We start from the raw sequence: 15,619 nt of genomic DNA on the forward strand, positions 1-15,619 counted from the left end.
CATAGTCAAATCCTGAGCCTGGGTTATTGTGTTGTTTGAACCTAGCCGGTTGGGGGAAAGGGGGGCATAGCCTTCTGGGAAACCACAGAGGACCAGATGGGATCCCAGAAAGGCCAGATTTGGTCCCTAGAGATTGAGGAAGCAAGACAATGAGGAAAAATAATGAAGCACATGGTTTGTGTTTCATTTCTTTGATGGGTGAGCAGTTTAAAATTGTTTGCTTATCTCTTATTATATAAGGTTAATATAATACAATATAGTATATTTAAGATGGCTGCACAAGTTCAAGGTATTTTACAAGTTGCAGATACGTCACTTAAATATAAGATTGTTTTGGATTTATGGTTTGTGAGTCTGTTTAGGATGACTTTTTATAGTGTAGTACAGAGTTTAAGAGCACAGAACTGGGATTTGGAAGATCCAGGTTCTGGTCACTGTGAAGCCAATGGGTGACTTTGGGCCAGTCACAGACTGTCTGCCCAGCCTACCTCACAGGGTTGTTGTTGTGAGGACAAAATTGAGAGGAGGAAGAGGTAAGCTGTTCCTTGAAAGGAGAAAAGGCAGACTATAAATATAATAAATTTAATATTCCTTTGAGTAATACAAAAGCTGTGTGTGTGTATGTGTTCATTTTTCTGCTGCTGCCCAATCAGAAATGCTCTCAGAGTGGCTTAGATATAAAACAAAATAGCCTCTACCTTTAGGCCTACAATCTGAGAAGATGTGGCACAAGAGGAGAAAGCATAGGGAGGGAGGAGGAAAAAGTAAGTGGCGCTCCAGCAAGTCTAGTGGAATGGCCTCTCTTACACATCTGGGGGAAACAGAGCCATCTTGCTTACTTGGAATCTCAGCAGTTAGAATCTCTTTGCTTCCTACATTTCCATATTTGTTCTTATTACTTCTCTTAGGGCATCATGCCATGCGCATTTAAACGGAAAATGTCTGACAAATCCCAGCATCCATCCAGCTAGTCAGGTGGTTGGAGCAGGCTGGGAATTGTAGTTTTCCATAGATTTGTAGGCTAGTGGGGTTGGAAGGGGCCATGAAGGCCATCGGGTCCAACCACCTGCTGTTGAAGGACCCCAAGTCACACCAGCCCACTCAGATGGCTGCCCAGTTTCCCCTTGAACGTCTCCAGTGTGGGAGAGCCCCCCACCTCTCCGGGCAGCTGGTTCCACTGTCCTATTGCTCTGACAGGAAGGAAGCTTTTCCTGATGGTCCAGTCTGAGTCTGGTGTCTGGTCTGTAGTGTAAGCTTGCTGTTCTGTGTCCAGCACTCAGGGATGAGTGAAAGGAAGTTTCCCCCTCCTTCTTTATGACGGCCTTTGAGGTACTTATATCTTCTCTCGTCTCCTCTTCACTTCTCGAGGCTAAACATGCCCACCTGTCCTAGCCTTGCATTGCAGAGCTTCGTTTCCAGACCCTGGATCATCTTTGTGTCCTCCTCTGAACCTTTTCTAGTTTCTCTGCATCTTTGTAAAACTTGGGTGCCCAGAACTGGACACAGTATTGTAGGTCAGGTCTGTCAAGCGCAGAGTAAAGGGAAACTAGTACCTCTTTTTTCGTGGAAGTGATGCTTCTGTTTATGCTTTCCAAAATAGCATTTGCCCTTTTTGCAGCTGCATCACACTGCTGGCTCATATTTCCTTGCTGTCTACAACAACTCCAAGATCTTTTTCTTCTTGTTGTCCAAATATACACAGAATGACAACCTTACTTGATGACTAGGAATTTAAACAGTGGCACAGCAAAGTTGGACCATTTCTTTTGGGCTCATAAGAGACCTACAATCGAAACTTTTACCATTCAAACTACACTGATGCTGCTTGTGATCTGTTTTGGAAGGCTGTTTGGGTCAGCGTACACATTTGGGGAAATGAAGAATGCTACTATTCACATTTAATTTATCTATTATGTTTACATGAGGGGGTGCCACGTGGAGATGTGTAGTGACCTGTTTTCCCCTGCAGAGGCGGGCGGGGCACGTTCCAATAGAGCAAAGCTCAGGGAACCAAGGTTCAGTTTGGATGCCAGGAAGTACTTCCTGACTGTTAGGACCCCAGGGTATGGAATGGGCTTCCACAGGAGGTGGCTGAAGCCCATTGGTGAAGGTGTTCAAGGATAGGCTGGACACGCACATGGTGGACGTGTCATGAGTGGAACCGGCTGGAACTGAGGGTCAGACTAGATGGCTCAGGAGGCCCCTTCTGACTTGCTCTGTTTCTGTGTTTTAGCACATTTTTCTCCTGCCTTCCAGACAATTACCATCTCCCAAAGTGGCTCCTGCTGATTTTTTTTTAAAGCTTCTACACTCAAAAGACACGACACACCAGGGAAGGGGGGCAGAGGGAATGTTTAAGCTACAAAGCAGGCCCGGAAATGCACACTGCTCCTGGGAATCTTTTTGGCTAATGGTGGGCAGGCCCTTCTTTCTCCTTTCTTCTGCCAGCTCGGGGGCAACTGCCTGCGGGAGTTGGCTCTTCTTTCTGGTGGAAGGAGACAAGCAAACACCTTGCGACTTCTCCTTCTCTGGCCAAAGCGTCCCTTGAGGAAGGTCATGCTGATTTCTGCTTCACAGCTGGGGAACGGAGGCAGGAAGAGCGCTTTTTCTCCACATTTTCCAACGGACTCAGTTGTGTGTGACCTCCTAGGACAGGAGCCGGCTGTCTGTAGGCCCTGGCCTGTTTGCATGTGGCCCTCTGCATGCAACCGGTCAAGATTTTTAAGAGCAAAAGTCTCCTCTCCTGTCATTTGTCTATCATGTTCCATTTCTTTTCTTGCTCAATTTTCAGGATCTGTAGAGACGGGCAAAAATAGAGAAGAAACATTGGCAAAGGGAGGAGATAAACGCCCACACCTTTAATTCCTCCAGAGAATCTCAGGAAATGAGGCCTTTTCTACCTTGTGCTTGGTATTCCATATTTATATTCACGAAGCTGATATTCTGCCTTTCCACTCAAGAGTGCGCTCTGTAGGGCTTAACGGTAAAATGCAGAGGAAAATTAGCTTATTACTGAAACGTTAACGCTCTTCAAATACAATCCTGTGCATTTTTTAAAAAACAAATAAAACCACTCATAAAAGCCTACCAGTAAAGATGAAATGACACCTGATTGGAAGTCAGACATGTTTGTCTCTTTCCTTCGCAGAGGGAAGCCTTTTGCTTGCTAGAATATCCACTTAACTCTCCATTCATCCTGAAGACCTGACCGTTTTTACCGCTTACCAAGAAACAAGCAGTCAACCTACAGAGCAAATTGTTCTGCAGCGCTAAGACTGATGCTCGAGGTCGCACATTTGTTCCAGCGTCTGATAAGAAAGCGAGAGGTCTTGGAGCACAGACTGGGCTACCTCGAATGAGGCCGTTCTGCAGCTGGGACAAGATGGCCGCCAGGGAGGCCACGCAGTCCGGTTTCGGCCTGCGCTTTCACGCGGAGCTGGAACAAGGGGTACATCGGCGGATAAAAATGGAGGAGGAGGACCCACTGGACTCCACCTTAGGGGAGGGATTGGTGGAAGCCCCTCACATCATGCAAGCCGGCAGCATCCGGGAATTCCTGCAAAGGCCGCCGGGGGAGCACGACGCCGGAGATGGGCTGCTTCAGCGCTGGGAAGCCCAGTGGCAGGAGTTTTTAAGGACCCTGGAGTGCCCTCACGCGGAGTGGGAGACCCCGCCGTTGCCGGAGGAGCCCTCCCCGTGGGACGACACCAAGGCCTTCCTGGCCTCCTTTGAGCAGGTGGCCGAGGCCTGCCGGTGGCCGCGGGAGGACTGGATGGCCCGACTCCTGCCGGCCCTCAGCGGGGAGGCTGAGCAGATCTTCAGCAGCCTGGACACCCGAGACAGGGTGGACTACGACAAGGTGAAGGGCGCCATACTGCGGGGAGACGCCCTCAGCAGGGAGCGGCAGCGCCAGAACTTCCGGCGGTTCTGCTACCAGGAGGCCGAGGGGCCGCGGGGCGTCTGCAGCCGGCTGCAGGAGCTGTGCCACCAGTGGCTGAAGGCTGAGCGGCACTCCAAGGAGCAGATCCTGGAGCTGCTGATCCTGGAGCAGTTCCTGGCCATCCTGCCGCCGGAGATGCAGAGCTGGGTCCGGGAGCAGGGCCCCGAGACCTGCTTCCAGGCGGTGGCCCTGGCGGAGGATTTCCTGCAGAGGCAGCGGCCGGACCCACACTGGGAGGAGCAGGTGAGAAGTCATCGGGTATATGCTGCCTCCAGCATCAGCGGCCGCATTCTGTGGATTTTACTGGAAAAATGGTGTGAGCCCTTCCAAGAGAGAATCAATATGGCTATCTACAACCGATGCTGGGGAGCGAGGGCGGGTTGATGCCATTGCAGAAGGATAGAATAGGGGAGCTGGAAGGAGCTAGAAGGCCATCGGTCCAACCCCCTCCTTTTGCAGGACACCAATTTCAACCATCCCACTGCAGTTTTGCCCCGAATGTCTCTAGTGTGAGAGAGCCCTGTGCTCCTGTCATGCCTAGGGATGCTGGATTGGATGGACCCTTGGCCTGATCCTACAGAGCAATTCTTAGGATCTTAAAAAAGGTGCAGTTGCTAGTCCTCATGATCATCTCATGCCTCCAGTATCCAATGGTATGCCTGCCAGGCTGTGCAGGTTCGGAGGAGGAGGAGGAGGAGGAGGAGGGAGGGAGGGAGGGCAAGAGCCAGGGAATCTGGACCCTTTGAAGCTCCTTCAAGGTTGCACAGTGAGCTTGTTCACCATAAGCGTTCAGAGCCCACCAGGTCTGGAAGAAACAGATATTTGGGGGAGGGGGAAGCAGAGGTGGGACCCAGTCCTCGACCCTGCAGCACTGTGTGGGGAGAGGGGAGCTGCTCAGCTGCAGGGACTCTGTCACTCTCGCCATATCGCTCTCCAGCGGGAAGAACCTCCCAAGAATGGAGCCAGAAGCTTTGCTGGAAGAGAGGGGAATTCAGCTGGTTGGATTCAGCTCTTTGCACAGGCAGAAGCTTTTCCTTCCAGATTTGGCAAAAGGCAATTTAGAATTAAACTATTCTGTCAACTGTGGAGTTGCTATAAAAGAACTGCATTTCAAAGGATCGTCTTGAGCTGGTCCCTTCCCTCCAGTTCCAAAACTCACCACACTCTTTTGCCTTCCTCTTAATTTTATTTCCATGCTGTCCAGTAATGAAAAGCAAGTGACTCTTATTTTTATTAGTATCTCTGCAACCTGGTGAAGAAACCCTCTGTGGCAGGGATGGGGGTGTTCAGAGAAAAGGACACGACCGAATAATTCTGCCTGCTAATTTTTCCTGCCTCAAAACTGTTTGGGCTGCAAAGCAATGCTCTGGCGAGGACAGCCTGCCACCTAGTGACTGAAAATGAGATTGCAGACTTTAACCGCACAGCTATATTTACATAAGTTAAAATTAATGCATTTTAAAAATGCATTAACCCCCAGAGGCACAGAGGGGTCCCTGAGAACAGAAGCCAAGTTTCAAGCATGAAGGGTTTATAGTCAGGGAGCTAAATGGATAGACAGATTTCTTTGATTATTATAGAGAACAATTCTTGTTTCCCTCACTCTCCCTCTTTTTCCTCTGCCGCTTTACTCCTTTCTTCTTTTGTGTCCGTTACCTCACCTTTATCTTTCACACATGAGAAGTTGAATCCTTCCAGATGTTGTTCCATTCTTTCTAACATGGCCACTATGGCCAGTAGTCAGGGAGTTGTACTATAACATCTGGAATAGCGCACACCCTACATCCGTGGTCTTTTATCCTCTTACCTGGGAGAAAGCCCCATTAAACTCACTAGCACTTGCTACTGAGCAGACCTGCACAGGACTGGACTACTGAATTTGGGAGTCACAAAATTTGTCTAAACAATTGCTTTATTTGTTTTGCTTGGAGGGGGTGCCTCTTGCTTCATGTGCCAAAATAACCATGCTAACTTTGGGTATTCTGCACTTTGATTGGGGGTGGAGGGAGGAGGTGACATCTGCTGCTCCTATTTCAGAGGCAGCATGGCCTAGTGGTGAGAGGGTTGGACTGAGATTTAGGAGGCCTGGCTTCAAGTCTCTGCTCAGCCACGAAGGTCCCTGGGTATCTTTGAGCCAGTCATGGGGAAAGGTGGATAGAAATATAATAATACTGATAGATAAATAAATGGACTATCTTGAATGGTTCTGGCTCTCGACTCTCTTGCTGAAGGCAGTTTAATGGAGTGCTGGAAACCTGTCCCCAATTCCATGCCCTGGCCTGGTTTGCCACATACTCAGCCAAGATTTGGTTTATCGAAATCTGGTTTCTTGTTGTGTCACAACTAATCCCCTGCAAACAAACCGTAATGTCTTAACCAGCTACAAGCCACGCGGTTTGTTAAAGCCTTCTGAACTGTGGCTTGTTTAAACCATAACTTTTTGGGCAGGTTCATGGGACACAAGGCCCACTGTGGCTCCTTTGCACTGGGACCTCGGATGTCATCCGGCACACCTGGGGTCCTGCGGCAACTCCTGCCTCCCTTGGTCCTTTCGCAGGTACCCCAGGGGAGCGGGGCTGCCCATTACTTCAGATTGTGGTCAAGTCAACTGATGCCCTGAGCTATCCCCGGGGGCTGGTCCCTGCGTTGCCCAAGCGGCCCTCCCAGCCAGCAGCAGGGGCCTGGTGTGGTGGCTTGAAAGCTGATCCCAGCTGCCCAAAGTCCCCCTGGGTGGCCTTGAAGGCTGTGGGCCTTCTTCTGGATTTGTGGTGTCTTTTGAGCTCCGGCAATACAGCAAGTCCAGGGCTGGGCATGAAACCCCACAAGGCGCCCAGGAGTCTGGAAGTGGGGCTGGCAAAACGGCAAGAGAGAGCGCCGTCACAAACACGGGAAGCAAACCACAGTTTGTCAGCTTGTCTGCAAGACAGAGTGTGGCCAGAGGCTCCTTCTGAGGAGGGTCGATACACAAAAAAGGCCTACAACTCCCAGCATGCCCCACTCAAACTTGCCTAGGATGGTGCCCTAAGGTAGCAAACCGGGGTTAATATAAACCACGGCTTAGCAGCATGTTGGAACGCAGCCTCTGCTCTTGAAGTTGCTGTTCAGAAATTACGTTTGATACGGTCATTGCCTTTTTCTCTCAGGAGTTGGGGCCCATTGAGGAGGTTGCTCTGGATTTCTCGGAGGAAGAAGAGGCCCCGCTGAGCGGGGAGCAGAGGCAGTGCCGCGGAGAGGACGAGGGGAACCTTGATGATGGCGAGGTCAGCTCACTGGGTAAGCCCAGCCTGGTGGTGTTTTTCCCCATTTCATTGAAAGAGCCACGTCCCGTTTCTCTCCAACAAATACAAAGAGCAGCTGATGGTAAAAGAACTGCTGGTAAAAGGTTGCTGGTAAGCAGGGGAGCCCTCCATTGAATTAAATGGGGCTGCAATGTGGAACCACCGTGGCGGATGCGATGTATACATTTATGGATGTATGGATTTATTTAGGAATTTATGAGAGCCAGTGTGGCATAGCGGTTAAGAGCACAGGTGTGGGACTCAGGCAGACTGGGTTCTAGTCCCCGCTCAGCCATGGAACCCCCTGGTGACTTTGGGCGAGTCACAACCTCAGCCCAACGTACCACACAGAGTTGTTGTTGTGGGGATAAGAGGGAGAGCAGCAGGAGCAGAGCGATGTAAGCTGCCACGAGTTCTTGAAAAAGGCGGAATATACATCTTTATGTTCTGGGGCCTGCCAAAATGGTCTGGGGGCAGGCATAGGATAGGTCAGAATCCTAGCTCTGACCTTGAAAGAACACACCAAACTCAGAACTTAGACTCCAGCGCTGGAGGGTGCCCTCCCTGCCCTTGAGGCTGACATGATTCATTTTGCACTGGCCAGGCCCCGAAGGCAGGTGCAGGCTGGCGGCAGGGAAGGACAGGCATATTTCAGATTTCCCGTGAGGTACTGTTACCTAGCTTGGAATTTAAGGTGCTGGTGATGGCCTGCAAAGCCCTGAACAACTTACCTGAAGGAGCGTCTTCTTCCATATGTGCCTGCCCACGCCTTAAGATCTGGGGCAGAGGCCCTTCTCCAGGAGCCCACCTTGAAGGAGGTTAGGAGGGTGACTACCCAGAGAAGGGCCTTCTTTGTGGTGGTGCCCCAGCTGTGGAATACGCTCCCCAGAGAGGTTCGCCTGGCACTGGCACTTCATTCTTTAGGCTAAAACTTTTTTATTTTCCCAATATTTTAAGGATTGGCTGTTATTTTAATACAGGTTTTATTGTTGACTGGTTAAGAATTTGATTAGGATGCTGTGTTTTGTTTTATTTTTGCCTTACTGCTAAACCATCCCAAGACTGTGGTAAGGAACAGTTTTAAAAAGTTTTAAATAAATACATTCTTGATTGAGAAAGAATTGAATGGGGGACATACAGGGGACATGACACATTTTAGAAGAGCCTTCCCTAACCTAGGTCCCTATGGATGTTTTGTACTACAACTCCCATCCTTTCTCATCATTGACCATGGTGGCTGGAACCGGTGAAAACCACAGTACAGGACTCCTGGAGGGAGCTGAACTGGGGAAGGCTGGACTAGAGATTTCGAAATGAGTTTTCAAGAGAGTGGGTGGGACTCAGCCTTTTTCAGCTGCGCGTCCCTTCAAAACAGAGGCTTCCCTTTGGCAGGTTTCTTTTTTCACTCTCTTCGATCTGGACGGCATTTCTCACAATATTTAATGTCAGCCTTCATTCCTTTGTGTCGTACACAGGACCGGTTTCTGAAAACGAGATGGGATAGTAGTCCAGTAGGCGCTATGGCGTGGCATTTGGAAGAGGGGCCTTCTCGGTGGCTGCCCCCAGCCTTTGAAATGGACTTCCTAAAGAGGTCCACTTGGTGCTGCCCTCTTTCATTTTGGCACCAGGCAAAGACCATCCCTTTTCTCTGATTTTACAGAACCTGAATATAGGAAGTGATTGTGCTCACCCCACTCCAACTGTTTCCCTCTCCTATTCTCCCTGTTAGTTTGTTATATTGTACTGTTCATTTGTTATAAAGCACTGTTTGCTATATCCTGTTAGCTGCTGAGAGAGCCCTGTCATGCTATTGAGCAGCATATAAATTTGAAAATAAGTAGGTAAATAAAGTAACTCACAATTTTCTTATTATTCTTTTCTGGAAAATGTGTTGGCCTTTCCTCAGTTTAGCTGGGAAAATTTCATCTTTCACATTGCAGGCTCCTGGGTTAGTGGAAAATAGAACTAAGTAGAACAAAGACTTCCAGTGAAATGCCTTGCATCACTTAAACGGATCAAATGTAATACAGGAAATCCATCTCGATATTTCTTTATGAAAATCATAGCTTAGAAGAGATTTGCTTATGAGAGAAATTTGGAAGACAACACTCTGTTTTGAACAAATATTTCCAAGATAACCTATTATTTAGGTTAGTGCAGGAGTTTTGCAAGATGAATTTTTTTGTCACCGTGCTTAAAGTGTCATTTGTGTTCCAGCAGGTGAAGGATGGATAAGCGCCAATGAAGAGGAGTTGTCTCAGATGGAAGCTTTTGATCAACCACACCTGAACAAGACACCAAAAGGGGGGAAACCAGAAAGTAAGGTTTTCCACTTTAATGAGCAGAAAAACGCTTCTGATAATTGGCACCAAGCAGGGAAAAAAAAGGGAAATAACCTTCAGGAGAGAGCGGAAACATCTGTTCTTTGGGAGGGTGATGAATCCCTTGATGGGACTACAGGACAACAGACAATCCACAAAGGGAAGAAGAAAAAGGCATATAAGGCTGGTGGATGGAGATTCAGGCAGAGGTCTAATCTTATTAAACAAGAGAGAAGTGACATGTATAAATGCTCTGATGGTGGGAAAAACTTCAATGTAATCTCTCACTGCAATTCCCGCAAAGGAAACCATGATGAAAGGAAACCACATAGATGCCCAGACTGTGGGAAGTCCTTTATTGCCAAAGCGCACCTTATTATTCATCAGAGAATCCATACAGGAGAAAAGCCATTTAAATGCCTGGCCTGTGGGAAAACTTTTGCCCAGCGTTCTAACCTCACGGTCCATCAAAGAATCCACACAGGAGTGAAGCCGTTTCAGTGTGCTGACTGTGGAAAAAGCTTCTGTTCCAGCACCAACCTTACCAAACATCAGAGTATTCATATAAAAGAGAGCCCTTATAAATGCTTAGCCTGTGGGAAAAGTTTCAAGGTGCATACTCACTTTATTGCCCATAAGCGGATTCATGCAAGGAGGAAATCGCATAAATGTTCAGACTGTGGGAAATCTTTCCTTGCTGCATCACACCTCATTATACATCAACGAACCCACACTGGAGAGAAACCCTACAAATGCTTGGAATGTGGGAAAACGTTCAGCCAGAAAGTTCACCTTAATGTCCATCAACGGACCCACAAAAGAGTAAACTCATTCCAGTGTTCTGAGTGTGGAGAAAGCTTCCATTCCAGAATTGGCCTTATCCAGCATCAAAAAACTCATACAGGGGATAGCCGTTATAAATGTTCTGAGTGTGGGAAAACCTTCAGGGTGAATTCCCACCTTATTGCTCATAAGAGGAACCACACAGCCAAAAAACCACATAAATGTTCATATTGTGGGAAATCATTCTTTACCAAATCCTACCTTATCATCCACCAGAGAATTCACACTGGAGAAAGACCATATAAATGCTTGGCCTGTGGGAAAAGTTTCAGCCAAAGTTCACATCTTAATGCCCACAAATGCTCACACACAGGGGTGAAGCTTTTCCCTTGCCCTGACTGTGGACAAAGTTTCAGTTCTAGTACAAACCTTATGAAGCATCAAACCATCCACACAAGAGAGAGCCAGTATATATGTTCTGAGTGTGGGAAAAGCTTCAAAGTGCATTCACACCTTATTGCTCACAAGAGAATCCACGCAGTAAAAAAACTACATAAGTGTTCATACTGTGGGAAGTCCTTCTTTGCCAAATCATACCTTATCATCCACCAGAGAATTCACACTGGAGAGAGACCGTACAAATGCTCGGTCTGTGGGAAAAGCTTCACACAGAGCTCACACCTTACAGTTCATGAAAGAACCCACACAGGGAAAAAGCCATTCCAGTGTTCAGACTGTGGGAGAAGTTTCAGGGTGAGGTCTCACCTTATCACACACAAGCGAATCCATAAAGCAAAAAGACCGCATAAGTGCTCCTACTGCAGCAAAACCTTCATTTTCAAGTCTTACCTGATCATACATGAGAGGATGCACACAGGAGAGAAACCATATAAATGTCTGGCGTGTGGCAAAAGTTTTAGTCAGAGTTCACACCTTAATGTCCATCAAAGAACTCACGTGGGAAAGAAGCCATTCCAGTGCTCTGAATGTGGACTAAGCTTTCGAGTACGCTCTCAGCTTATTACCCACAAGAGTATCCACACAGCAAAGAAACCGCATAATAGTAATAATAAGAAGAAAAATAAGACTAATAATAACAAAACTAATAGTAATAATACAAAATGCTTGGATTGTGGAAAATCATTCATTTCCAAATCATACCTTATTATTCATCAGAGAATCCATACTGGAGAGAGACCCTACAAATGTGTGGCCTGTGGAAAATGTTTCAGTCAGAGCTCCCACCTGACAGTCCATCAGAGGACTCACCAAGGAGTAAAGCTGTTTCCATGTTCGGACTGTGGGGAAAGTTTCCGTTCTCCCATGAAGCTTCTTACACATCAGAGAATCCACATGAACGGGAACCCATTTCAGTGCTTGGACTGTGGGAAATCCTTTGTAGCCAAGTCACAGCTTGTAATACATCGGAGAAGCCATACAGGGGAAAGGCCCTATAAATGTTTAGACTGTGGGAAAGGGTTTAGCCAGAGTTCAAACCTTATTAGGCACCAGAGAATTCACTCAGGGGAGAACCCCTATAAATGTTCAGACTGTGGGAAAAGTTTCTGTTCAGATGAGAATCTTATTAAGCACCAGAGAATTCACACATAAATATACAAGATTGTGTATATGCTCACACACTGGTGGAAGGCTGTAGAAGAACCCACACTGTGGACATTACCTATAGACTACAGTGACAAATTGGATTTTATTGGTGGTCACCAGTAGGAGGAACCATTTATGAAAAAAAAATCACACTGCTACTCAGAAAGCTTCTGTTATACCTTAAGAATTTGCTACTCATCAGAGAATCCATGAAGCAAATATTGGATGTAAATGCTTAGATATGCAAGCGCAGGCCTTTCTCTGCATTCAAAAACCCACAGTCAGAACTCAAACTTGCAACAGTTTCTCAGCTCAGGACCTGAGAAATGTCAAGGGGATTCCCTCTGTGTTCCATCACAAGGGAAAGCAGCAACAATGTCTCTTGACACAAATAGTTCAGAGTGAGTTTTGAGGTACTCCTTGACCTCTGTAAGAACTTCCAGGTCTCATGGGCTAACTCGTGTCCCTGTGAAAAGCTGCTTAGGGCACTGTGCTTTTCCTTTGCCAATAAGAGAAACTCAGACTGAGTATTTTGTTTCTTTTAAACAACTATCAGAAATCTACACAGGAGAGAAGCCATATAAAAGATGTAGATTCTGGCTAGCCCTCCAGCTTTAGTCATCACTGGGGGATCGAAACACTCAAGAAAAAAAGTATTTTCTTCAAAAAGCCAATCTTCTGACCAACTGAGAGCTTTTTGTCTGACAGTGATTTTTTTTAAAGGTCCTTTTGGAAGGATGTGCCAATGAGGTGGTCTTTCTCTTGATCAAATATCACTGTTGTCGTATGACATGCTGACCCTCCAGGCTACCAAATATCACAGTGTTCAAGGACCTTGCATCAGCAAGCGGATTCATCTTGGCTTATTTTGGAGTCGCTTGGATAGCAGCTGATTTGCTGCATGTACCCCTGTCCAACCAATGTTGCAAAGAAGCAAATTAAAAACCAAGAAGACAGGCCATATAGGGGAAATAAGAAGCAGGACTTCTAAATCAGCGGTAACTTCTTCTGTAGGTGTGAATGACTGCAGTTCAGAGTGGAAACTTTGAAGTAACACAAGTCGCTCCTTTTATATTCAAAACCCTGGAACTGCCCGGTGGGCAAGTGTGTATATGTTGGCACGGCTCCAGGTAGAAAAATTGTGGGGCGGCGAAGCTCTGTGCCTGGTAAGGCCCTTCCAATCATGTGCCTGGATGTGATGTCACAGAGGCTCTGTCCAATGGGAGCTAGAGAACCTGCTTTGAAGCCCTCCCTCATCATTTGCATCCCCACCACTGCAGAAGGTTTTGGAACCTGGTCTTCCACAACCAAAGAAAAGGCTCAAGCAATACACCTGGATACGATGTCATAGAGACACGAGCCAATCAGCAATCATGGCTTTGGTAGAAGACTGCCCTCCCCTCGCCATAGCAAACGTGGATAGACTCGCTCGCTCGCTGCAGAATGGCTTTTCCCCGCAACCACTCTTTGCCACACGATGAGATTTTATGGACTTCTCAACCGTCTGAGGATACAAGAATTAACCAGAGTCTCCCAATTGCACAAGAGTTGCCCTCACAAGCCTGTTTTTAATGCAAGGCTTTCTGGATTTCCTCAGCACTGCAGGCTGCTTAGACTGAAACTAGGGTCAAAAGATAACTGTTGTCCATCAGCTCTCCAGTCAGGTACAGACCACCTTTTGGCGCAGGCTTTTCCCCACTTTGGAGCTTTCCCTCCGCAGAAGCAGTGGCTTTTCTGGAGGGTGTCCAAAGAGTTCTTGCTCTCCTTCACCACGCATTCAAAATAACAGGTGGCGATGTTGTATTGTTTTCCAGTCTGCATATTTTGCCTTCCCAGGTGTGCTCCTCTTACCCACCCGTCCCCATCCATTTCTAATGAACTGAGCTCTCCTGTCAGCTACATTTGGCATCAGTTTCTGTGCATTCTTCTACACTTCCACTTTAAGGCTTTGGGGAAATGTTGGAATTTCATGGAATCCAATGTATATATTTTCCTTTAAAGGGATTATATTGCTATTGGGCTGTTTCCAGTAGTGATCTGTATTTTGTACAATATGGTTACCTAGCGCAGTATCAGAAGATCTTCCCTTGTGTGCCCCCCCCAGGCATTGAAGGGGCAAGAAAATTCCACCAGTGTTTGTTTCCCAACTTGTTTTGAGAATGTCTCTTTATCCAGAGCAGTTCTGAGTCCTCCTGAAGCTTCTAAATGACAGAAGGTTTAGCAGCAAGGAAGCATTATTTCATTTCAACAGCCTTTGTCTCTCAGTCTTTGATGTCCTATGACATGCTGACCCTCCAGGCTACCAAATATCACAGTGTTCAAGGACCTTGCATCAGCAAGCGGATTCATCTTGGCTTATTTTGGAGTCGCTTCGATTGCAGCCGATTTGCTGTGTGTACCCCGTCCAGTGTTACAAAGCGGCAAATTAAAAACCAAGAAGACAGGCCGTATAGGGGAAATAAGAAGCAGGACTTCTAAATCAGCGGTAACTTCTTCTGTAGGTGTGAATGACTGCAGTTCAGAGTGGAAACTCTGAAGTAACACAAGTCACTCCTTTTATATTCAAAACCCTGGAACTGCCCGGTGGGCGAGTGTGTATATGTTGGCACGGCTCCAGGTAGAAAAATGGTGGGGCGGTGAAGCTGTGTGCCTGGTAAGCCGCAAATGTAGTCAGAACTTCCCTTGATAAGAAGAATAAATAATAGTTATGTAGTTTATAATTGCCCTTCATTCTTAACAAGGGCAAAGTATAGAATATAACATATATGCTAGGGTAGTGTAGTGGTGAAGATGTTGGACTGAGATTCCATAGGACCAGGTTTTGAGTCCCCACTCAGCCAGAGAGTGGCTTTGGCTCATTCTAACCTACCTCACAGGGTTGTTGTTGGGAGGACAGTGTTGAGAGTGGAGGAGGAGGGTTCTGCGAGGCTCCGAGTTCCTCAAAGGACAGAAGGTGGGATATAAATACAAGCAAATCAATAAAAAGAACTGCTTTGGATGAATAAACATTCTGAAAACATGTTAGAAACCATAAGCAATGGTATTGCCACCTTTTCAATTTTGAGAGCTGTTGTTTTAAACTGCTTCTGTTGTTGTTTGTTTTCTGGCCATGTAGTTGCTGAAAGTGCTAGGCTTACCGGACTGCAACAATTTTAATTATCCCCCACCCCCACCCCCCACAGCCAAAGCTATTTGGGTGGTTGACACAGTCCATAAAAGCAAATAAAATGCAATTTTAAAAATCGGAAGACATATTTAAAAGTTTCAGATGGCTAAAAGCAGATGATACAAACAGACAATAATGAGGAATAATAAAAAAGGGTAACTGCAAAACACCTGGGTAGCTGAATATTTTAAAGCCTCAGAAAAGAGGTCCGTCTTAACCTGGCACTGAACAAATGACAGATCCAGTGCAAGCCAGGTCACAGTGGGGAGGCTATGCCAAAGATGGGGGGGCCCCCACAGAGAAAGCCCTCCCTCTTGCTGCCACTATCCACATCTCCCTTGGAGCAGGCACCTGGTGGAAGGTCCCAGAGGCTGAACCAGGTAGATGGTGGTTGGGAGAGGTGCTCGGATAGGTGTTGTGGTCCTAAGCTGGCCCTAAGACTTTATGAGTTAAAACCAGCACCTTGAATTGGGACTGGAAGCAGCATACAGGAAGCCCATGCAAATGGGCCAGAACTGGTCTTTTC

The 15,619-nt window shown here is 47.0% G+C and overlaps 1 protein-coding gene across 1 annotated transcript in view; it reads left to right on the plus strand.

Annotated features, from left to right (window-relative positions):
- Positions 1 to 15,260, plus strand: part of LOC123035073 (zinc finger protein 91-like) — a 37,351-nt gene extending 22,091 nt beyond the window's left edge. Inside the window, exons 7-9 of the mRNA XM_044452913.1 lie at positions 3,230 to 4,183; positions 7,084 to 7,213; positions 9,436 to 15,260. Coding sequence (XP_044308848.1) covers positions 3,230 to 4,183; positions 7,084 to 7,213; positions 9,436 to 11,933 — 3,582 coding nt within the window. The 3' untranslated portion in view covers positions 11,934 to 15,260. The remainder of the gene's footprint in view (positions 1 to 3,229; positions 4,184 to 7,083; positions 7,214 to 9,435) is intronic.
- The last annotated feature ends 359 nt before the right edge of the window (positions 15,261 to 15,619 follow it).

The sequence above is a fragment of the Varanus komodoensis genome, unplaced genomic scaffold (assembly GCF_004798865.1).
Source record: "Varanus komodoensis strain SLA01 unplaced genomic scaffold, ASM479886v1 scaffold76, whole genome shotgun sequence".
Taxonomy (NCBI): Eukaryota; Metazoa; Chordata; class Lepidosauria; order Squamata; family Varanidae; genus Varanus; species Varanus komodoensis.